General features: G+C 37.6%; 2 protein-coding genes across 14 annotated transcripts in view; one reads left to right on the top strand and one right to left on the bottom strand.

Moving 5' to 3' along the window:
* Positions 1 to 14991, top strand: part of ACSS3 (acyl-CoA synthetase short chain family member 3) — a 99438-nt gene extending 84447 nt beyond the window's left edge. For 2 of the 8 annotated variants that reach the window (XM_072864493.1, XM_072864503.1), the window contains 3 exons: positions 3381 to 3480; positions 3560 to 3735; positions 4031 to 4777. In XM_072864493.1, the coding sequence (XP_072720594.1) occupies positions 3381 to 3480; positions 3560 to 3735; positions 4031 to 4096 (342 nt within the window). In that variant the 3' untranslated portion in view covers positions 4097 to 4777. Of the gene's footprint in view, positions 1 to 3380; positions 3481 to 3559; positions 3736 to 4030; positions 4780 to 6008; positions 6151 to 7553; positions 7641 to 11088 lie in introns of those variants that run through there. The other 6 variants (XR_012042990.1, XR_012042995.1, XR_012042996.1 and 3 more) reach the window with 6 other exon arrangements.
* Positions 8158 to 24118, bottom strand: part of PPFIA2 (PTPRF interacting protein alpha 2) — a 357296-nt gene continuing 341335 nt past the window's right edge. For 5 of the 6 annotated variants that reach the window (XM_072864453.1, XM_072864432.1, XM_072864428.1 and 2 more), the window contains 10 exons: positions 23658 to 23858; positions 21488 to 21550; positions 20018 to 20047; positions 18157 to 18332; positions 17189 to 17286; positions 15185 to 15360; positions 15022 to 15090; positions 13899 to 14058; positions 12273 to 12365; positions 8158 to 8466 (listed from right to left, as the gene is read on the bottom strand). In XM_072864453.1, the coding sequence (XP_072720554.1) occupies positions 12307 to 12365; positions 13899 to 14058; positions 15022 to 15090; positions 15185 to 15360; positions 17189 to 17286; positions 18157 to 18332; positions 20018 to 20047; positions 21488 to 21550; positions 23658 to 23858 (1032 nt within the window). In that variant the 3' untranslated portion in view covers positions 8158 to 8466; positions 12273 to 12306. Of the gene's footprint in view, positions 8467 to 12272; positions 12366 to 13898; positions 14059 to 15021; positions 15091 to 15184; positions 15361 to 17188; positions 17287 to 18156; positions 18333 to 20017; positions 20048 to 21487; positions 21551 to 23657; positions 23859 to 24118 lie in introns of those variants that run through there. The other variant, XR_012042987.1, reaches the window with a different exon arrangement.

A 24118-nucleotide genomic window follows, 5' to 3' on the forward strand; every position in this document is an offset into this window, starting at 1 on the left:
AGCTAGTATAACAAATTATGAATTGAATCACCTCCTCAGCTGTAATACCTTTGTATCCATCCTCCTGAGCTCAGTGTCTCTGTGTTTCTCCCTGCTAGTTAGGTCTTTACCCTAGCAACAAAAAATGTTTAATCACTACAAAATTCTAGAAGCTTTTCTAGAACCTTTTGAACAAAGCTAAAAACCAAGAGTGCTGTTAATACACGCACAGCAAACTGCTAGTTAAATGGGGAAGCATTAACAAGACCACAATTAGCTCTCCAGTAAGATCAGTAAATACAGAATTAGAGGTTCATTGAATCGCCGTCTAATTAGGTGACAGTCACCTTGTTGAGCAAGTATATTATCTGCATTTACATTATAGCTGCATTACAAGCTTAACAAGTTTTTTCTTAGTGCTTTGACTAGGAATTTCAGCTTCATTATGTTCCAGACAATTAGTTTCTTTGTCTAGGTTATCTGTCAGTATAATTGAGGCTCCATCTTCACTGCACTGCAGTAGGTGTTACTGTTTACCTTGCCAATCAGTGAATGTTAGCCATTATGGTAGCCTCAGCTTGTGTTGAACCATCCGTCTCTTTTGTCTGTACATCTACGGTGTCCCTGCTTGCCTTGACTCTTTCTGAAAGAGCTCAGATCAAGTCTTGCCTATCTGAGGCAACAGACTTGAAATTGAGGAATCTAGCAGGAGAAATCCCTTTCCTGATGGTGGGGTTTCTGTCTGCTGCTGCATTAGATGTCCATCCTTGTTCCCAGTGACCATTCCAGGAATGCCATTTCACTTTCTTGAGATTTTTCTTACTTTTAAACAATTTTTAAATGTCTAGTGCTGATTCTGTTCTTCTTTTCAGCTGTTTTACAAAGTTTGATAATTTTAAAATTCGTATTTACACTGTCAGTCATTTGAAATTAGCTGTCCCAAAGTCAAAGGCATATTGATAGGATTTTGGATAGATTAGTGAAGAAAAATATTACAGTGACTGCAGTATTTCAGCTTAACGTAAGACTTTTGTGAACAAGTGACAGACTGGAATGACACAAACAGACTACTGCAAAACAGGCTGGCAACACTTAAATCTCCACTGTAGGAGTCCTGTTGATGCCTGATAGGTAATTATGGTATTGATGGTAATGTCAGATTACTGCAGACCTTTTTCCTATGTTTTTGTGGAAAGCACAGTTCCTCTGGTTGTAGACCTTACTAGTCTGCTTTTCCATAATTCATTGCATTTTCTTCTTTTTCTTTTTTTTTTTTTCCTATGGCAATCAAGTTGCTGTGGTCAGGGTCAAGGAGTCAGAGCAGGAAAGAATGGGTATTTATAACAGGAAATGGAACGCATTATTGAGGCTCTGGACTTAGAAGTGACTGAAGTTCATACGTGTACATGATGCATTGAAATACCATGGAGATTTGGAGTTGTGTAAGATTCATTCCTGTGTGATTTGTCAGTTTGGATACAATGACCTCTGGACAAAGTAGACTGCATCTGAATTCAAATGCATTTGTGTATATTCAGCTTCAGCATTTCTGCAGCAGGCTCTTCTGCCCTTCTAGTTCTGGGATGAGCCCAGCCAGAACTAAATCCAGGCTGTTGCATTTGTTCTAGATACGGCTTGTGCATATCCCATGTCATTACTGTGAAAAATCTACCATTTCAAAAGATGTGCGTAAATGGTTATGCTTTTGTACTTTGATAGACCATGCTTTTAATATTAAGCTAAGTATTTCCCATTCGCTTTTTTGTAGCATGGGATATTTCTGGGATCATAGTTTGTGAAATGAGTACAGCGTCTGTCAAACAAAGTATGCCAGAAACACTTTGTGCAGATTTATTTTGCTAAAAACTACTTAGTGTGTGTTGTAGTGACCATGGCACAGAGAACCAGTTTCTCCTTCCTGGTTTGACTACAAATCTTAAGGATGGTGAAATCTGCATTTAGGAGGGGTTATGGGAAACCCTTTGAATTGTTCCTTCCACCATCGGTTTCACAACCAGGTCATGCAAGAGCATTGCTTTTGTTAATTGGAACAGCAGTGATTCAGCTTTTCCTTCCTTCAGGTTTTTTTTCTCCTGTCTTCTGTGTACCTTTCCTGTCTTCTTCCTCATGCTCATGCCATTGTATGAGTAGCCAATGCAAATGTGGTGTTCCTACTTAAAAACAAACAAACAAACAAACAAAAAAACCAAAACACCACAAAAAACCAAAAACCCAAACAAAAAAACCCCCAACTTTTATTCTTAAAACTTCTTTTAGTTAGTCTTCCTTTCAGTCATCCTACTGCCTTTGATTTTGACAACACAGTATGTGAAGATCTGTTATTGACAAACGTATCGTCCTTGTATGAATTAATGAATTAATGTGCACAAATGAATTAATATGCACAGTCACGTTATGTGACCTCTGTGTGGCCTTTGTGTAGGGTCACCTTAGGTCCTCTTTGTGGTTGAGCACAGAGGATATGTTGAAAGCACTGTTGACAACCAGATGCTCCAAGGGACACTGATAACTACATGAAGAGAGCCAGCTGCTTTGGAAGAGGATTCACAACTGCCAGTATCTTAAGTCCAGCTTTGTCCCAGACTTAGTGACACACTTCTCAGTATGTACTGAGACATCTTGGTGACTTTTTTCCAGGAAGTGAGGACCTCCGCTGGCTATTTGGAAAGAAAAGAGAATCTCTCACTTTTTTTCCTAAAAGAGAGTTTGAGATATTAGTGCTACTGTCCATCACTTGTATAATTGTGTAAACGTGTAGTAGGAAGGAGGGGACTCTGGTTTAATTGTCTCTGTCTAAGGAGGCTGAGACCTAATGTTTCCAAGAGAGTGAGCTGAACTAGGCTGGCTGCTAGCTGAGGTTGGGCCTGTATTTGGCTTTGGTAGAAACTATGCCTTTGTACAACAAAGAATGAAAAAAATAGAAGGAGCCAGAGAGAATGAACCAATATGACTTTACAGCCTTGTAGTAAGGAGTGCTTCTGTGCTTTTGGTACTTACTCACACACTTAACTCCATATTATTCGTAACATTAGACTAATGGTATTTGTTCCAGTAAAGATCTCACTAACAAAAACAAAGATATGATACTCTCCCAAAGCTGTAAGGATATCACTTTTGCTTTGTTCTTACTTGTATCTTGTGCTGCCATAGTTTTTATTTCCTATGTTTGTTTGAAAACTATGCCTAAGTGTGTATGAAAGTATATACATATGTGCATTTGCAACATGAGTAACTGGGCTCCTGAGGTGGACTGACTAAACACTTTTTGCTGTCAAAATGTAAGAAATAAGTCTATTTTTTTATGTCCATGCCTATGGAATTATTTCACTGAAATGTTCAGTTATTATTAGTTCAGTTTAGTTTTGTTTTCTGTCCCTCAGTGTGTTCTCTTCCATCACGCTGTGGCAGACTGTGCTGTTGTGGGCCAGGAGGATCCTTTGAAAGGACATGTTCCGTTTGCGCTGTGTGTACTGAGAGAAGGTGAGAGCTCGCTGCTACTGATGTTACTAAGACTTGCAAAAGTCCTAGAAAGGTTAAAGGATATGAACTTCTTCACTAGGTATAAAGACAGAAGAGGAGAAGATTTTGGAAGAGATTGTTGAGCGAGTTAGAGCTAACATTGGTCCGGTAGCAGCTTTCCAGAAGGGGGTGTTTGTGAAACAGCTACCGAAAACACGCTCTGGCAAGATACCACGTTCAGCTCTTTCTGCACTTGTCAGTGGAAAGCCATATAAGGCAAGTTGGAGATGTATGCTTTAATGAATTAGGCACATGTGCACATTCAAAGACACAACATCAGGGTTTCGATTCTCTAGACCATTCTGCAGCTGGTCCATGACATCAGGTAGCACATTATATTTTATTTCTACTGTGTCTCACCCAAAAGATTTTCACATTCCAGAGCTTTCCAGATACTTTTCCTTGATTGCTTTTGAAGGCTAGATTTAGAAGAGTTTTGAATGAAATTCTGTCTTGCTGTTGACGAACAGCAATTGACTCTCACATGCTTCTGTATATTCTTCCTTTTCAGATAACACCAACCATTGAAGATGCTAGTGTGTTTAAACACATTGAAGAAGTGCTAAAGAAAAACTAAATGGGATAATAGGTTGATAACAAACGTGTCAGTTACTGAAGTATACAAAGAGACTCTCTGTTAGGAAATACCACATTTCAAAAACTAGTAATGATCTGGGACTAAATTTTTTTACTTCACAGATGTTACTATGTTCTTTACCATATTGTCACAGCCAATGAAGCATACTAAAGTCTCTGAATGTTGTCATTGTATGGTGGATATTAAGATTGCTAAGAATTGCAAATAGAATTCATACATTTATATAGCCTTAAAGTGAAGGAGTGACTGGATTATCTCATATGATGTCATGTAACCTTACATTTCAGTCCATTCTTGTATAATGTGTCCAATAACTTCAGTTAGGCTAAAACAGCTTACAAAAGGTAAGTCATGAACTGAGGACAGCAATAAATAGGAATTCTAATGTGAAAATTATTGCAGACATAAATTGTCCTCACTTGTAAATTATGAGCCTGTATGTCTCTTAAATTCGTACAAATTTTAACATTTTTGTTAGTTTTCTTGATTCCAATGATTTTTTTTCCTAAGTCTTTCTGCTATAAATTAGATTCCTCTAATTTTTTTACTCAAGAACTTTCTGAAGTGTCTTTTTTGTAGAATGATATATAATTTCTGGCTTTCAAATCTGTGAAAATCTTGATTTATCCATAGTAATAGTCAATTAAAAACATGTATTTTAAATAAAGGCAGGTATTTACCCTTTGCATTTTCTGGTAATTTTGTTGTTGTGGTTTGTATCACTTGTGATAAGGATAACCATAATATGCTTTTGCTGACATAATTAGACATTTCAGGCTTGCCAAGATATATATATATATATATATATATATATATATATATATATATATATATATATAAAACCAAGAAATTTAGCAAGTACAGATAGTAGGCAGCCCATTCATGACTTCATAGGCCATTTCAAAATACTTACAGGGTTCTCAGCAAACCAGGGGATGGAGGATATGCCCTCTAAATGCATTACTTCTCAAGCTGCAGGGTTTTAACTGAACAATAAATGTAAAATTCTTCTTAAAAATATACGATCATAGAAAAGTTTGAAAGCAAAGCAGCTACTCAAACTCAGCAGTGTTTTCCAGAGGAAGAAACAGTAAGCAATGTGCAAATTCAGATTATGTTGGTATAAAAGAGAGATTCCGTACTTAAGCTAAGCGAAGGTAGAAGTTAAGTCTAGACATATTTTGCTATGGCAGTGTGTCCTCAAAAGAGTCCAGAAATACTGTTTCTAGTAAAGATACTGCAATAGGGTGTAGGAGAGGAGAATTAATTTCCTAGATCTTTTATAGTTTTCCCAATGACATCTCATGTTGCTACACCAGTTTCTCTGTTTGTAAGGAAAGGTAACCTGTTTTCTAGTTTGGGGCTCTTTTTTAGGGAAGAGAGAATTAATATCAGCCTTAAAAAAAAAAGGCAAAACAATTACTAATGGATATTTAGGCACTTACCTTTCTGAGGGGCTATTTGCTCATATTAATATTGACAACACGAAACAATTATCTGTCATCTGAAGTGTTTGTGAAGAGCTTGAATAGTTAGCCTTCTTAAAGTGTCTCCATGACAAAAATGTTTGTAATAACTTATTTCTGCTTTCTGAGGAAGCCTGAGCTTTTTTTTCTTTAAAAAAAATATTTTTTAATTACTTTTTTCCTTTTTTTTTTTTTTTTTTCCTGTTTTGGTGGGAATCATTTAAGATCAAGACTGGGATAAATGAGAGGGGCACAGTGGTCAGGTGTACTCACTCTGCTACCACCCTAGTACTGTGGAGGATTCCAGAAATTCCAAATGTCTCATTCATCAGCATTCGGAAAACCCAGACAAAGAAAGCCACCTTATTGCAGCAGTAGAGTATGGGAAAAATAGTTGTTTCACAGGCATTGCTTTTGTTTTCCAGAGGAGCGTTTTGCTGAGGAACTGTGATTGCAGAGTGCTTTGTCTACAGCTTTAGGGAGGAGTAGTCATTCCTGTGCACGGCTCTGGTGCTGCCCAGCAACCTGGTTATACCATCAAGGAAGAACAAGCCCATTTAAGAAGTGGTAGGAGAGCACTAATTTTCTTAATTTTGTTCTTAGAGAGAAGCATGTGGGTAAATTTGAATGGTCAGGGAGTTACTGAAATATGTCTGGAAGAGGTTGATGTAGTAATTATTCCTGGTATAGTGAAAGGGTCAGAGCCAAGTAGACAACACTTAACATAGCCACAATTTCTAGCTGATGGGAGCAGAGCTTCAGCTCATATGGGGGAGACTAGGAGATTTTCATATATTGGCCTTAGATCAAAACTGAAGTCATGGTAATACTCTTTAAAAAAAAAAAAAAAAAATTGTTCTGGTCTGGTTTCTTCCACTGTGGAAATAAATAATTTGGGGGTGCTGTACTCCTAGGGCAGGATACCTGCAGCTTTGGTCACAAGATCTTGCTCGTTCCTTTTCCCCAACACACCTCACTCCCCTCTGCCCCTGAATTTGAGCGTGAGCTGTGACACTACGGGCTGAAAAAGAAATTTTGTAAAATGGGAGCTGGCATTTACAAGGGGAAGTGTATTCAAATGATACTGCAACCACTGAAAATGGTGTTTGCATTGCTTTACTTCGTGACATTCTGGGCTAAAATAATGCAAAAGGAGGCTGAGGGAGGAGAAGAAGGAACATCAGCAACGATGTCGGTTAAGCCCGACGACTGTACGTAAAAGAGCCATGTCTTTATACAGTTGTGTGCTAACCCAAGCCATCGTATCGCACCCATCAGCAAGTTCAGTGCTCCCTCTCGTGGCAGATTCTGACCAGCAAATCCATCGTAACTCATACCTGTTAGTGGCAAAACGTGCTTACGCTTAGCTGTGAGAAGTACTTGGCATCCAACTATTTTAATGCTACTACGTACCAAGCTTAATAGACTTATAAACACAAATAGCACTGAATTCCTTTTTATTGACATTGGGGGAGAAAAATCTTTCACCATCTGATTGACTGAAGTTTGCCAAATGAAAATAGACAAAACAAATGTTTATGTACGTGCAAACATTGCAGATCAAACTGCTAAAAGAAATAACTAAAAGACAGGTCTTGAGCTAAGATCAAGCAGCAGAAAAATAGCAAATAGGTAAATGACTATTAAGTAGGTCTTACTTTGAAACTTCCCATTTAAACAAAGAATAAACAACAATAACACCACCAAATAAAGCCACAGCAGGTAATAGTTGCTCTTCTAAACTTTTATACACTATATGTTAATCACTCTGTCTTTCAGTTATTTCCTCTGATAAAACTGACTTCTGTGAAGTCTCAGCAAGGCCATCTTGGCTAAAAACATAACGTTAGACAGGAGCCTGTCTAATGCCCTGTTATAATGAAGAAATGGTGGGGATTGGCTTCTCTTTTCTTTCATTTTCTTTGTTGAATATATCTGGAAACGAGAATCTGATTCTATGCAAATATTAGATTTAATTTTCCAATGCTGGCTGGTGTCTGAAGATCCTGGAACGAAAAGGTGGCTCTTGGTAAAGCAAGATTCTTCTTGGTCCGCAGGTAACATAGAAGAAAGTTTTTGTTTTTTGTATAAATCATGTTTTATTAAATTGCCTTTTTTTTTTTTTTTGTAAACAGTTCTTCTGGGTTTATTTGTTAAGAGGTGAGCCATCATGGTGCTTCTCTATAGATATCTGACATTTCCATTTTGTCTTTAGAGGTCCATTTTGGCTCCAGTTCCAGGTTACGTCATTCTATTATACATCATCAGAGGCAGGTGTTCAACTTTAAATATTGACAGATTTTCTCAGTAGGAACATGTTGAAGCTTCTAACTCTGCTAAACATATTCATTTGACTGTTACAATCCAAAAACTGTAAAAATGGTGGAATGGAAAGATACAAACAGTATTATTGACACTGTATTGTCAAATGTTTGCACTGAGACCCCATGTACCATAGATTTTATTTTTAAAAAATCATATTTATATCCATTTACATAAGACTTACACATTTTAAAAGAAATACATACACAGTAAATACGTAAATGTCTAGTATTTTACAATAAAACAGATGGAACAATGTAAAAATGAGTGGCTTCATTTGATAAAAGCTTTGGATGTGTGCACTACTGCCAAATTTCTGATGACAGAGATGCTGAGAGGAAAGGGGGAGGTTGTTTTGTTTTTCTTTTTTTAATAGTAATTTAGGTATTTTTTTACTCTTGTCTTAAACTAACCAGTACATGAAAGGAACATCATATCTGTTTGTCTGATACACCTTGTGTGTTCTCTTCCCTATTACCCTGTTCTTGCAGAGAGTTTTAATGCTCTTTTTCCTAAGTAGTGGTAGTGCACTTCAGGTAAAGTAGAAGAAAGAGATGACATCTAAGGGAAAAAAATAAACAAACATTAATTAGCGATATTCTTTGATTCTAATTTGGTCTAGGATGCAATGACACCAGAAAATATTATAGCACTAAGCTATTGCATGGTTTACTAAAACATGAGTTTTGAGTATCTGAGGGAGACATGCATTTTAGATGTTGTTTTAGATCTGCAACATAAATCTATTAATAATGCATTTTAATCTTTACTAATGTATACTGATTCTTGTCCTAGATCAAAACAAACTCCTGCTTCTGTTCATTTGACAGTTGTTTTCTTGATGTTTTGATTCGGCACTAGGGTTAGTTTCCTGCATCTGTAGACTTTTGCCTGTTTGGCAGAAGGCTGAACACATATTTTAAGTGTATAGACCTTGTTGATAAACTCTGTGATTCTCCTTGTTCACTGCAGCTTGCTGGCATTTATCTTTTTCCACCCTGATGATTTCTTTGCTATGGACCAGCTGTTTCCAGATTATCGTTCACATCTTTTTGGAACTCTTCTTCTCCATCTGTCTTTATCGATGAAGGGTTCCAGAGAGGATTTGTAAAGTACATAGTTGATTTTAACAAATCTCCTTTGACATTTCATTAGAAGAAAAGTGAAACTAGTATGTTCTATTGCCCCAGCCTGTGGCAACAAAACTGTCCTGGCTGAGCCTTCTGACTTGGTGGTGACAAGTATTTCATAAGAGAGAAGTGTTGGGAAAGCTTAGACAGTGTGACTGCCAAATCCACTGGCTGTGTAATGGCATTGCAGATGCTCAGCTGGGCAACATACAGCCACCACAGCAGAGAGCCTGTCCCGTCCCATGTGCTCTGTGGTAAACTTTGCAAGATTAAATGCCCAGACACCAGCAGTCTTAAGTGTTCTTAAATTGCTGATCTTGAGAGTGCACTCAAACTAGGCTGCGCAGAGCATGCTCATGTAACTGTTCTCAGAATGTCAGTTCATGGTTTCTGGCAGCTTGTCATGGTGGTTTCAACAGATGTTTTTAAAAAAATACCTGAAATGCAACTTGAAACCACAGGAATTGAACCCACAATGTGTTGTGAAGAAACACCCTAAGAGACTGTAAGGTTTTACCTAATTGGTATTGTTGGTATTTTGAAATACAAGGCTTTGACATTCTCTGTAAGAAAGGTGCGTAGCAGAATGCAGGAATCTGCATCCTGCTGTGATCACAGGCCATCCCATTTGTTCCACATTCAACCTGTTTGCAGCTCTCTTTTCAGTCTACTCTCCATATGCATATTCCCCTTCAGTATTAAAAAAATTATTTTATATTGCTGTTGTATGATAGCTCATCCAGCTATCCATCCCCTCTGCTTCTTACTTAGAATCAGTCCCTGATTCTATGCATGCAGAAGGTTTAGTCACACAACTACTGATGTATTCTAGGTAAGGTGTTACAAGCCTGGGTCTCAGTCCGACCTGGATCTGGAAAATGTCAGGAGGCATGTTGTAATGAATACTCCTCCCTTTTGTCCGAGTATCAATCAGTTCCTTCCATGAAGAAACTGTTACTCAGGAACTGTGATCACAAAATTCTGAAAACTCTTCTGTTGCCCTTCAACCAACTTCACATCCCCCATATAAGCAGGTTTTGTTTATGCATTCATCCTTGAGATTCAGGTAATTTGTTTAAGTTTTCAAGTTTGATATAGTAATGAAGGAAATCTTTTCCCTGCATATTTTTATATAATTTACTGAAATCCAAAATTCTTTTAACTTGCTCTTTGGTTTCTAACCCACATGACATTTTGAAATTGCACTTATGAATAGTGCATATACTAAAGTTCTAGTTCACAACATCTTGTTGCTTCTTTAAAAGGAGTATATGGTAAGTGAAAAGAAATAGTAGTATATGAGTGTTAGTCATCCTCATATATTAGCCTTTACAATTTAGATGTAAATTTGATATTCTTATAGAGCTCTCAAGCATTTAAGAGTAGAGTGTAATTGGCAGACTAGCGGATAAGCAGCAAGTACCAATGCGATACGTAGCACTGATACTTGAAACACTATTAATATTCCTGTAGAAATTGAAGTTAACTTGTATAGCTTGTATAACTTTGTATAAACATCTTTTTGCTCAAAATACATAACTCCCATATACATATAGTGCCACCAAAGTTTGCTACTTTACTCCTGTTTGTGGATTGCTACTTTTTAGACAATTTTTCAATACAGTGGGAATAAACAGTTTATATAATCTTAAGTTAATTTTTGTTAACATACCAATTTTCAATTTCTGCCCTTGTTGCACTCTTCAAACCTATTGGAAAATATCACCTCACGTGCCTGGCCCATTACTGTTGGCCTAATAGATAGCTTGGTGTTTGAACTTAATGTCTTGGTCATACTTAATTGCTTTTAACATTGCAATTCTGAAGCATAGAGGAGAAAAGATAGGCATCTCTGCAATCAGCTCTACCCCCACTGAACTCAGTGAGAGTACTGTCATTGACTTTACTGACATAACACCAAGCTCTAATCTATACATATGTACACATAAAATGATTTATATAGTTTACATGCTTCATCATCATCTTTGTAGGACCAGCTGCTAAACTTACCTATTATAGAAAAAAAAAATAAATTCCTGTGCTTATTTTTCAGTGGTGGCATGGATGGTTCCCTTTTCTACCAGATTAAGATTTTATACTCTTGCAGTCTCCTGAAGATCTATGAAGTAAGGCTCATGTCATCAGTAAGATCCTGAGCAATCTACGTTTTCCACTGGTAACATTTGCTGTTCCTAAGCACTTTTTGAACATGCCCAGAATTAGTAATATCTTGATGGCCCCAAGCCTCTCCCAGTCTTGAGAATCTAAAAAAATGACTTTCTTGTAGATCCTGGCATGTCTTGCCTACAATATGTAACAGCTATCGAAGCATGTTTAATGCTTGGTGAGGTTTTGGTGCTATCCAAGTATTCTTTCCAGGTCCCCTACAATCTCCTGAATAACTAAATGGAAAAGAAAACTGTTTTACTGAGAAAATATTAGCATGAAATGGTGCCATATTGATGAAAGCGCTCATCATGTTAGCATTTTTTGCAAAACTTGTGATGTAGCAGAAAACAATGTATTTCTGCAGAACTCTGGAAGAGTGAATCTGTGAGATCCATAGCCATGTTCAAAAGATAAGGGGTGAGAAATGCAACATGATTCCAGTACTAGATTTGATCCAAAGTTGCATCCAGTTCAGAATATACTTTCTTTGCCACCAGTCAATTCTGAATGATTTGAGAAGTGCAAGAATCTCTGCAAACTTTGGAAGATTTTCTGTATAGGGGAAGCTTTGTTTTAGTTTTATGCAGCTACCTGATGTTCTAAATTGAGCCATATCTCTTATTAAAAAAAAAAAAAAAAGTAAATCTCTTCTGCTTTACTAGCTTTTCCCCCCCTCTCTCCCTAGCTCCTGGTAGAACTCCTTCAAGTTCTCATAAATTCACTCCCTGTGTATACTGCTGTCTCTCCAATTCTAGCTTTAAGTTTGAGAGTGTACAAAATAACGTTATGGTTGGTGAGCTATCATATGAACAAAGTTGTCTGAAAACTTTTGTCTTATCTGCTAAAGTGGTTTGAGCAGAAAGAACCTGCTGTTTGAGATGGGGAAAAGGATAGCGTAGCATCTCCTGGACTGAGCTTGAGACTGTTGTCGTGATCAAATGACCACCCTAGTGAGTCTGAGTTGGGTCCTCTGCTCCATGCTGGCTCTTGCTTGAATAATGCCAAGGAATATTGGGTGTAGTGTACAGTTATAAAGAGCTTTCATGATGGCCCCTTATGAATACTCACAACAATTCAGTGCTGGCTTCTTTGCTAGGCCTTGTCAGCATGAGTATGTGCGAACTGTTGAGCTGTCTAACCTCTGCAGTCGTGATGAAGCAACTGCAAATTGCAAAAAAAAGAAACAAACCAGAACCTCTTTAGAATCATGAAGAAAATAATCAGTCTGTTTCCCACTGGAAGGGTGGCTAGTAAATTGCTCTGTGGCTTTCTATAACATGATCTGGGCATGGTCTATTTCAGAACTCAGAGTTTTTTCATGTCTGGTGTACTATTGAAATCTGTCTTAAGTGAATACAGTTTAAAACTCAATTATATCTTTAATTTGTTGGAAGTCCTAATACTGTACCTATCATGCTGTTTAAATACTATAGCAGTCTTAGTGCTGGGAGATAGGAAGCCAAATCTTGGATGAAGACATTCCTAGTTCAAAGTTACCTACCTTTAAGAGTACTGAGTTCAGTACCCAGCTCAATAATAAACTGTCTGGAAGACCTCAAGTAAATCACTAAATCTTCCTTGTGCCTTAGTTCCCCATCTGTAAAATGGGAATAATATCTTCTACATCATAGCATGGCTAGAAGATTAAATCCATGAATGTTTGTAAGGTTCTTTGCTACTACAGTAATGTGGGCCATGGAAATGCCTAGGGAGCTAGTACCTTTATTTGTACATGGAATTTGCCTTGGAATGGATTCTTGTCTTACAGCTTCATCATTGCCAAAAAGTGCAGGATTAAAAGCAAAGCGTGCGCATGAGCAGTGGAGTCAATGGAATTCAGTGATGCAATCAGTAAATTAATTCCATCTGTAACTGCAACTAAAAGTATGGTTTTTAAAGGTGAGAAACTTTAATGGAATTTAGATGGCAATATTGTCATACCAAGTTCATTCAAGGGTTACAGAATGTAAGCACTACAAGCAGTGTATTAAATGACTTTGAGACAAGTCTATTCATGGACCTAAATTCTCTCATGAGGAAATAAACAGCAGTATTTGAAATGGGCCAATCTGTGTACTGGTACTTCTCAGAACTTCAGGCGGGTATACGTGGCTTTATCATCCATATACCTGAAGAAATAGCTGCAATGGGATTCGTCCCTTCTCCCGGCCCTCTTACAATGATTTTTAAATTTTACTTGATTATGATCTGCTTGTTACTTTTCCAATCATTGCTGAGTTAGTACCTCTTTTGGAAGTTAAAAGATTTCCAGAGAAAATTAAGACTGGTATACAGTAATTCAATTAGTACCTGAAATTCAGTATTGGCTAACACTACCCATTGGATTCTTATTAATTGTTAGCAACTTGAGTTATTTGAGGGTCAAGGCTAAGCTAGTTAGTTTGAAAGTCAAATAGGAAAATAAAGGTGATAGCCCTTTCTAAGTTCATTCTCTAAAATACACTCCACCTGCTAGAAAGACTAATGAGCTGAAACATTTGCTTAGAACTGGATAGTATGCCAAGTTGGTGTTTTTCCATTCCCTAATTCAACTCTCCCAGACTCCATTCATCCTTATACAAATTAGGTGACCGCAGCTGTTCCGGTGCAAGACAGACATGCACTAAAAGTCAATTTAGCATGCTAGAATAAGCCTCTTGCTTTTCAACAGTAAGTGCAGAAATGACTGCATACCATCAGTCGCCATCTTCCGTGACTGCCCTGATGTTGTGGTTAATCTGAACCCAGCTGGCAGCGTTTCGGAGGAGCCCGGCATCATGCTGATCCCGTGAACCTCGCGCGGAGGAAACTGTCGTCGCCAGGAGGGGCCACGTCTGAAGTTCTTGTCATCGCTCTGTCAACACACAGAGTTGTACTCGATAAAGCAAAATGAAATTTTTTGATTAAGTATCCTGCTGTCTGCTGCTTCTCCCACTGTCAAATGTATTCCACAACTACCCTCCTCTGTTGCACTGCATCCAGTACTGCACTGTGTTTGAGACGCTCTTGTAAAAGTAAATGCTTTAGAAATATCAAATGTTAGGGTGGAAAACTCTTCTTAAATCTCTGGCTCAATATAGTAGAGGGTTTTAGTATCAGCTAAAGTAGAACTTAAAAGTCAGATCTCTTCCAAATACGGTGACAGAAAGTGCAGTGGTTTGTTACTGCATTAGGAGGCTTACGTAAAGTGCTAATAAAGAATTAAACACTCATGTGCATGCACAGAATTCATAGGCATCTCACATTTTCAGCAAGTCCTTAAAAGTTTTATTCTTCCTCACATGCAGAAGTCCAGGACTTGAACATTTTTGCACTGGACTCTTACCTTTAGATGAATATTTTCCATAGGTGGATTTGAGATTCCCTATCCTACATAACTGCCCCAAATCCCACTCTATTACATATTGATAAACTCTGAAGAACCAAAAATAAACCCCCCACCAAAAATCCACTTTTCTTCTTTCTTCCTTTTTTTTTAAAGAAAGGGTGTAAATGTCCTAAAGAACAGGTTGCACAAGCATCCTCCCCTGCCACTTGCTCTGGCCAGTGAAACTTCCACTCTTTTCTGCATGTTTCCTCTATGGAAAATGTTCATCTTAAGGTAAGAGTGCAGTGTCAAATTTAGCATCCAAAATGATATTAATATGTAGCCATACTGAGGTTACTTTAAAACCCTTGACTGGCATTTCCTAATTTTTTCTTAAAGCTGTAACTGACTCTTTTTAACAATGTGCAAATTAACATGTCTTCATGCATTCAGTTTGATTTTTATATTTTACTGTGATATTTTATAAATACTGAAAATAAAATTAATTACTTCCTCAAGTCGTCTTTCAGTTCCTAGTGCTAAAAGGTTGTTGTATTCTCTCTCAAGGATCTGCCGTGCCTAGAGATACCAAAGTAAAAAATTAAAATGGTTGAAGAGCAGTAAAAGGCAATAATGGGTACAGAATAACCAGAAGTAGCATGAGCAAACTTGCCTGGGTGTTTTGTGTTGGAATCTGTAATAATAAAGCTAAACTGCTGTAATCAAAGTTTTCATCCAGTGCTATAAGTGAACCATGTACACCACTTTCTAGAATATTATTTGCATATTCTCGGAGGCCAATAGCTTGTATCCAGCGTATGACTCGATCATTGCTCCATACCAGCACATCTGTAAGGACATAACACCAGTTCAGTCTCCTGTTGCCCCGTAACTTCCCAACTATACAGGTTGTGCATGCACTGCGGATGTCATACTGCTTTATTTGCTGGAATACCAGGAAACTCTTCATATAAATTTAATGGCTTCAATATCTCCTATTCAAAACCCAAGGTGTGGGAGCAACGGTGTGATTTTTAGCTACCTTCAAGTTAAATATGTATTCTAAATAGTGTTTCCAAAGGGGAAAGGTGCCTCCAGAAATCATCTCCAGGATGCAATTCCTCCCGCCTCGTATAGATACCCTTTTCAATTTTTAGGCAAGATTTTACAGTTTAACAGTGCAAGGGCACAGGAGAAATACCCGTTCCTCAAGGCTTCACTGGAGAGTTTTGCATTAAACATTTTGAGAGTCGGGTCAGCACCTACCATTTTATAACATGCCATAAAGCAATCGATGAGTTCACATTTTTAGAGACTAAAACTATTTTTAGTTGAGAGCTGGGTGAGCTGTTAAGGTCCATGCCAATCATAAAGCTAAGGCAACAAAATGAGCTAGGAAACCATTTTTGAGGATTTGGCTATTACAAAAAAAAGTATCCTACCCTGCCCCTAAGATTAAAAGAAAATTACTTATACTGATCTTTATACTTGTGAGTGGGAAACATAATACTGAGTTTTGTGTTACTAAGTGATGAGGCTTTTTCCTGAACCCTTAGAAGTCCAGCTAATGTAGCTGTTCTGGGAGCAGGCATTCTCCATCGCCTGACCAAGAGCATCCCAGACTTTGGGGTGAGGATTGGCTGAAACACAGCATGGCAGCCAGGGATCACCGAGACCAAGTCCCACTTGGGACCCTCTCTGACTGACTGATGCATGACAGGGTGAAGGATGGGTGAAGGAGGCTATGGGTTATTACCCTTGTCCTAGCAGTGACTAGCATTGAAGGAACACCAGAATTTGAGACCAATACCCAATTCCCCCAACGTCAGTCTTCAGCTACACCCCACTCGGGCTTACTGGCACCGATGCCTCCAGATCCAAGTCAAAGGCTTTGCATTAGTGCATGCCATTATCTGCCTTGAGCAAATGCACACTTTCACTGTAGCCATTCCTCCTTCTAATTCCCCCTTTTTTTAGCTCTTCCAATCATGATTGTTCTAGAGAAGTGTTAACTGCTGTATTTGCTAGAGCTGGAAATGCTTAAAGGAATCAAAGGATTCACTGCTGATAATGGAAAAAACACAACAACCCTAATAGTTACCTATAAAAGGAACGGTGCAGTGAGCCTGCAACTGTTTTAGAGAGCTTTACACAGAAAAATACTGTTAAATCAGCTGTTAAATCTAGTAATGCCAGTTCTGTTAGGAACTATTCTTACATACCAGTCAACTGCCTCACTGGCCACCCCTCCAAGCAACATTTTCTGTGATACACATTTTGAAGTCAGAAATCAAAGGCAAAGGTTTTCAAAATCAGGAGCACAGTGTGAGGGTCCTGAGTGCTCTGATTTCCCAGTGTTGCCCCCAGCACGTCCCATTGGCTATTTGGCCTTCTGCTTCTGAGACTGAAAGAGGCTAGGATAAGATCTGTCCCCAGAATCCAATTTAGCAAAATGTATGTATCAAACCGCCATTCAGAATTGCAGCCCCAATTTAGCAAAGTACTTAACTGTGCCTAATTTAAGGAGATATTTTGTGTTCTGAAGACAGATGGACTTACGTTAGTTTTACTTAAAGCACATGCTTAAATGCTTTGCTAAAATGGCATGACAAGGGGTTAATAGTGTCAAGCTTCAAAAGAAGAAACATTCCCAGTATTCATTCCCAGGAACTATCACCTTTTATTTCATGCTGACTCATTTCTCTTCGCTTTTCCAGTTCTTTTCTATCATAATTCAACCTCTTTAAACACATGATTCCATATTGCAAGCTTGTTCTGTTATTTAAAAAGAAACATTTACAGAGTTAATAAAGATAATTTTGAAGATGGGAACATATGTAGGATGTATTTATTTCCTGCATTTCACATGAGGTGTTTCATGGTGCCCATGTAGCAAATCTTGAGGACAGAGGGGACAGCAAAACCATTAAAAAAACTCCACAGACTTCAAAAATGAAATGGACAAAACCAAAATGAGTATGTTTGAATAAATGTTCTAGCATAAGAAACCCAAAACATTAAAAAGTGTATTCAGAAAAGGTCAGCCCTTGCGAGCCGTGAAATGTTTTGTCAAATCAGGCCTCAAAAAAGTGACAAATCAGACAGTACATTAAAAAAAAAAAATCCACTTCTTGTCACATAAACATCATTCTCCCTAAAGTCTAAATGCCTTTAGTTCTGTATTTCCAGTTTAGCTTCCTGGCTATATCCCTAGATGATAACCTGAACAACTATCAATTTGCTTGTACTGTTAACAGCTTTTATGTGCTACACACAATAGCTTTTCATTATTATGAGATCTCAGGGCTTCAAATCTTAGTCTACCACTTTCTGATACTTTAAATCACTTAATAAATTATTACTGTTTCTGTATTGTCAAGGCTTTCTTTATATATTAATGGTTCCCCGCTCTTTATGAAATTTATATGTACCAATATCTTAGTTTTGAGAGACATAATTGCAATGCGGTTGCTATAACTAAAGGAATCTCTCTCAATTCAGATTTCTGACACTTAGCACTCACTTTTCTGTGTGTTTTTCCAAGCCAGAACAACAGAAAGTAAGTGTGTTTATTCTCAGTGCAGCACTGAGCACTTTGTCAGACACATAAAAGTCTTTATACATGTAGTCTTTACGCAAACATACCGATGAAAGCTATCCACCATTTTTAAGTGCACACGCAGATCTTTCTTTGTCAGATGATCTAACATCCTTGCATCTACCAGGCATTCCATAAAATAACTTCGGTACTGAGGTAAACCCAGACTGGGGAGCCATTCGTTACCTATCCATTCGTGGTTCATATCACCGTAAGCCAGGGTCTACAGGGAAAAAAAAGGGGGGGGTGGAGATTAAATTCTTGTTTGTTCAAGGTTGCACCACAGACTGAAGACAGAATATCTGTCTGCTATGCTCATTTCTGGTGAGACTTCCTAGCTTAGAAATCCTGTCTAAAAAAAAACATTCCATTTTTACATCGTTTTGACATTGGAGGTGGAAGCCACTGTGAGATATTTGTTACTGATAACAGTTTTGCCTGTTGTGTCTTGTTTTCTCTCTTTGTAAATTTCAAGCAATTTTTTGGTAATAAAAAAATCGTAGTTCCGATTTTGAGTTTTAAATGCAAGCAAATTTATTACACAATCAAAATGTGTTGGTTTCATAATCTTACTTGCTTTCAATTGACTGACCTTCTAGAATATTTATGCTAGGCAAATCCTACACTGAACTTGGTAATACAAACATGGCCCCAGGGAATCAGCTGGCATTTGTGTCACTGTTTAGCAGGGGCTAGGATTTCCTAAATAGGTTCTAATGACACTTCATGGTTACACACCTGTAGTCCTTTTGAGCCTAAAAGTTAATTTCAGTTGTTTATCAGCCAAGCTTACGTTCACCATGAGTCTTCAACCATCAGTCAGAGCAGGTAACCAAATACATTCTATTAATGAGATATTTTCAGCTGTGAACAGCTTAAACCTAAGTGCATCATATGCAGAGCTCAACAAATTAATTCTTTAAGACAAGAGCAAACCAGATTCCTCCTAGAAGCTAGCATTCAGGCATTAAGCTACTTCATTGTTCAGCTGAAATTTCAATAGGGTGAGGAAGAAAGTATATGAAAAAAAACATATGCATCTTAAGCTATTTTTATATGGGTTGCACAATTAAGATGCAAAATAAATAGATTTGACATCTCACATTGTCAATTATTTTGGTACTACTAAAACTTAACAGAAAAGAGAACACATACATAAATTGCAAGATTAACACCTCCTCAATAGGATCGTGCTCAGCTTTGAGCACCACTTTCAAGCCTAACTATCTTTTGGTTTTGTTTTTACTGTCTCCTGTCATTATAGACAAAAGGATAGCACAGTGTGAGCTGGATATATTTTCTATGGGGGAAATATAGTCCCCTCCTCTCTCATTCTTCTGAGATTTTGAAGAGAAAAGGAATGCCTTAAGTAAAGACAGTAAAATTGTGTAAGAGTGTGCATATATTAGAGAAAGAAGTTGAAAAATATACGTAATTGATAGTCTAGCTAAAGTTAAAAATTTTGTTCCTAATTATACAAGACTATTTGTAGACTGATACTTGGGTATGATTTATACAATGGTTCTAAAAAAACCCTGGTGTAATTTTAGAAATGTTAGATCTCAAACTCTTGGCATATTTTATTAGCCTGTTCTCAAAAATGAGGAAAATATTTTTTCTAGGTTTAGAGGGGAGGTAGAAGATGTCTCTGGAATGCAGCCATTTCTTTTAAGAAAAACAGTTACACCATAGGTACCTCTTTGTGCTTTACGTAGCAAACCTGTCCAGGGAATATTTTCTTTGTATTAGAAGAACTCTAAAATGTATAGATCATAATTCAATCATTGAGATACTGTCAACAATACTATACTCCTATACATATTACTACTTACTCTCCTTACTGCTATACATATTGATACATATTATTACTAGCTTTCTGTTCAAAAAAATCATGTGAAAGGGTCATACCTGAGCCCAGCTGCCTTCTTCAGACTCTTTCTGTGTTATCAGCAGGAAGCAATTAGTAAAGCAGGTAAAGACAATAAAAATGAGTTATAAAAAGATGTGGTTTTCATGTGTATGTTAATCCTAGTACAAATGAAAACATACATGTAAAATGTGCCAATAAAATAACTCCAGTCAGTGGCAATGCCCTGGGCTAAACTACCTTAAAAATTACAAGACCAAACCCATAAAATCTTAGTAGGGCAAATCTAGCTAAGTTTTCAAGATATAAAATTATTATAGCTTGGTGAAACTTTACAGCATTATCTTAAACACTTTTTATGGTTTCACAATCAAACCGCAACCATTTACTTACAAAATTGGGCATTAGAGATGCCATTTTTTGTTCCTAGTTAGATTTTGCAACATTCACAATAAAAAGCTGTCTTCTTGTGAATGTATCGTAAAGGAGCTTTTTATGTAATGTTTTTTATGGCAAAACTGTATTTTCCTGGCTGGCCAGTTAAACAGGATCAACACTACTTCTGGTTAGTTGAGCGTTGTTATATTTGTATTTATCTTTACCAACAATAATAAAATTGAAAATGAGCTCAGTTGTAAAAAAAAATTATTGATGAGAATCTGCTTCATGAATGTTCATGAGAAGACTTAAAATAGTATAGCAAGCATAAATTTCTAAGAAATAAGTCTTTATTGCATCAAAATCTAGCTTCAGTACCTCCCCCACCATTTATGGATTGGGCTGACTATAAAGTTTTCCAAAGTGAAGACAGGTTTTTCAGACATCTCACTGTAGGATTGTATCATGTTTTATAAGCACTGTTCTGGACTTGTTATGGTGTAATGCTAAAAACCTAAAATAACATATGTTCCAAGTAAAAGAAAAAAGTCAGAACTATTGAATAAAATCTATTAATATTTATTTATGTCCCCGCAAAGCAGGGAGACGTTTGACAAAAATCAATAAATAAATTACACACTCCATGCACCCTAAATCAAAGAGCATGAATACATGAGTATGGACATGAAAGACTCAGCATTAATGAAAACACTGAGTGGTGTAATGCACCGTTCTCAAGCCTTTTCTTATTTCTTTCTATTTCAGCAGATATAAAACTATGTTTAGACAAGGTACTAGGGAGTAGAGGACAGGGGAAATGTTGCACCTGTAACCGCGACAATTTCATTTCACTAAATGAGGTTTCACACTGTCAGTGAAACTATTATGTACTGTAAAACTCCAATACTGGTTTTAGGTTCACACAATTTTTGTGATCACAATACAGTTTGTAATTTCTTTTGCTGAGAAATGATGTAACTGTTCTTTAAGTTCAATTTCACTACTCCCTGTGACTTTCTAATGGCATGCTTGGGAAGCATCCTACAGAAGACATGGCATCTGCGTTAAAGCAGATACATCCTAGTTCTTTTTCGAGCACTGAAACCATTTTAAATGGAAGTGGAAAGACTAACCGTTTTAGCTGGAGCAGCAAGATTTTCCATTTCTTCATGGGTCACCCAAACATTGCCTGAGGGCTATGGACAAGGCCCGCAGGGAGGCAGGTGGATCCACATTAGGTAAGCAGTGGTAAAGAAGAAAGGCAGCACCACTGTAAGTTAACAGCGTATAGCATCACCATCAGCACAACCACGTTCTTGCCTCTACCAAGCTGCAACTAGAGACAACTTTAGACAACTTGTTTTGTATCTTCCGTTAGAGGATTCTGAACAGACGTGATGGAGTATTTCAACTAGAACTGATGGATGAAATCTGGCAGACCGCCGTCACAAAGGAAAGAATAATAATTAAAGCTGCATTTCACACACAAGTGGCCAATACAACCTTTAGCTCATAGCTCTGTCTGGAGGTAACCTTCAGTTCTCCAAGATTTTCCAGCCTAAATATTCTGCACGCATCACACGCTCATATTGTAATCTAAATAATTGTTACTTCCCCCACGTTTCTGTAAATCAAAAATGTCAAGAAAATTAACTTGTAAAACTATTTTTCCTCATCCTATTGTTTTCAGTCAGATTATTACTAGGACAATGAGATGAGGCAGGGAGGGCGTGTGGAAGTCTGCTGTGCCCATCAGGTGAAATGTCCTGCGTTTTCTTCCCTGAGAAGGAGAGGAGGCAGAATTGGGATGCGGAAATGTACGTGCCAGGGCAGGGCAGCTTTGTGCTGCCAATTACTCAGGAATAATTAAAAAAACCAAGGCAAAATTATTCCCAATGTTTCTAGTTTGAATGTACTGTTTTCTCATTTTGTAAGTGTCAATGTGCTTTGAAATATGCTCTTATGCTCTTAAAATCAAAATGAATTTTGTTTAGTAATTCAACATCATGTTGAGTCTATACTGCATTACTTAGGTGAAATCCATTACGATTCATAGTATTACCATGGTCATGACATATAGAACCATTCTGAGGGGAGAAAATATCCGATGGGGAACTATAATATTTAAAGAACCTTAGCAGTGTGAAGATAAAAGGCCAGTCAATAGGAACATAAGAATCCTGTTGCCCAGTTGCTCATATAACTCAGTGGTTCTGGTACCCTTCAAAGGTATCTCAATTCTCATTTCCACCAAAAGATTCTCCATGAATTCCATGAAGATGAGAGATTACAAAATACAGTTGTTATTATTATTAACATCATTATTATTGTTATCTTAGTATTAGAAGTCTGGGCTGCACTACTTGTGTAATAGTCTTTGTCTTTCACTTCTGTGCCATGTTTTCCATCTGATCTGATTTTTTTCTTGTTCGTTCTTTTTTTTCTTGTTACAGTCTCTGTTGCCTCTTTCATAGCCATCACCATCAGCCTCTCAGCTTGAAACTCCCCTTTCGTTATCTTGTTTCTTTTTCTCCTCATCAGTTTGGCCTGTTTTTCTTCATTTTCCACTAAAAGGTGCTTTTATCTATAGCACATACATTCTTACTCTCCCCTAATGTACTTTCTTGCTCTTTTTGATATATTCCCCTTTTCTTTCAGACCTGTATCTCTGTGCTTCTTCTTTACTTGCTTCCTACCCATCTGCTGCCACTCCCCCCCTTCTCTCCCTTCCTCGCCGAATGCACACGCTCCACTTCTCCCTTCCAGACTCTCCCTTCACACCTCTAATCGCTGCTTCTCTTAAAACCATGAAGAACCTAAAGCCAGCTGACTCAGATTAGATAACATTTGAAAGGATACAAAAAAGGGGAATAGGAACAAGATTCAAGAGCTCTGTTCCTACATAACCTCTCCCCCCTTCTGCCTTGCCCCCTCCCCCAAAAAAAACCAAACCACCCGAGAAACAAACAAAAGAGAAACACAATCTGATTTGGTTGGGAGAGATGACTTGAAGGAAGAGAAAGGCAAAAATACAGGCAAAATTACAAATAAGAAGCTCAATACCGATCATTTAGATAACATCAAGGTTAATCAAAAGCACGACTTACAAAAAATAAGAATATCTGCTAAAGAAAATTATCAGCGATCAACAATCAAGTGAGTGATGAACAGGTCCTTCAAAGTCTCTATAGGACAGTTCCCACTGATTGTGTTACCATAGAGCCACTCTCGTACTACTAAAGTTTTCCTGCAGACTCCTGCAGGGTGAAGTGGGGAAGAAAAAGTTAGCTGAACAGGACTCACTGTTCTGGATGTTGGAGGTGCTGATGGGCTTGTCAGTGATACCATCTCCTGGATTGCTAATCGGAGCTTTAAGCGATGAAGAGGATTGCTGATTCCAATTTCTCTTTGAATCTCAGTATCGGACAAAGCAGACATAATAGCTCCGCTCTTCACGTTGGCACGACAGGCAGCAACATACCAGGCTGGCATGCCTAGCCAGAGCTGTTGAGAGAAAGGACACATTCATCCAAAGCATTGCTTAATTTCTCAAATGAAATTAATCATCAAGGCACCTAGCAATCTGAATAAGCTTGGTAATACACACAAATGAGTATGACTATCATTGTCTTTAATAAAACGAAATTGTTTTAGAACCTTTGAAATTGCTGTGGCTTCATGTGAACTCTTTTTGTTGCTTTTATTGTAACCAGAACTTTAAAGCAAGGGATACTTTGAATTATTTTTAGAGCTATGTGCCTCCG

Source organism: Ciconia boyciana, chromosome 1 (assembly GCF_034638445.1).
Source record: "Ciconia boyciana chromosome 1, ASM3463844v1, whole genome shotgun sequence".
Taxonomy (NCBI): domain Eukaryota; kingdom Metazoa; phylum Chordata; class Aves; order Ciconiiformes; family Ciconiidae; genus Ciconia; species Ciconia boyciana.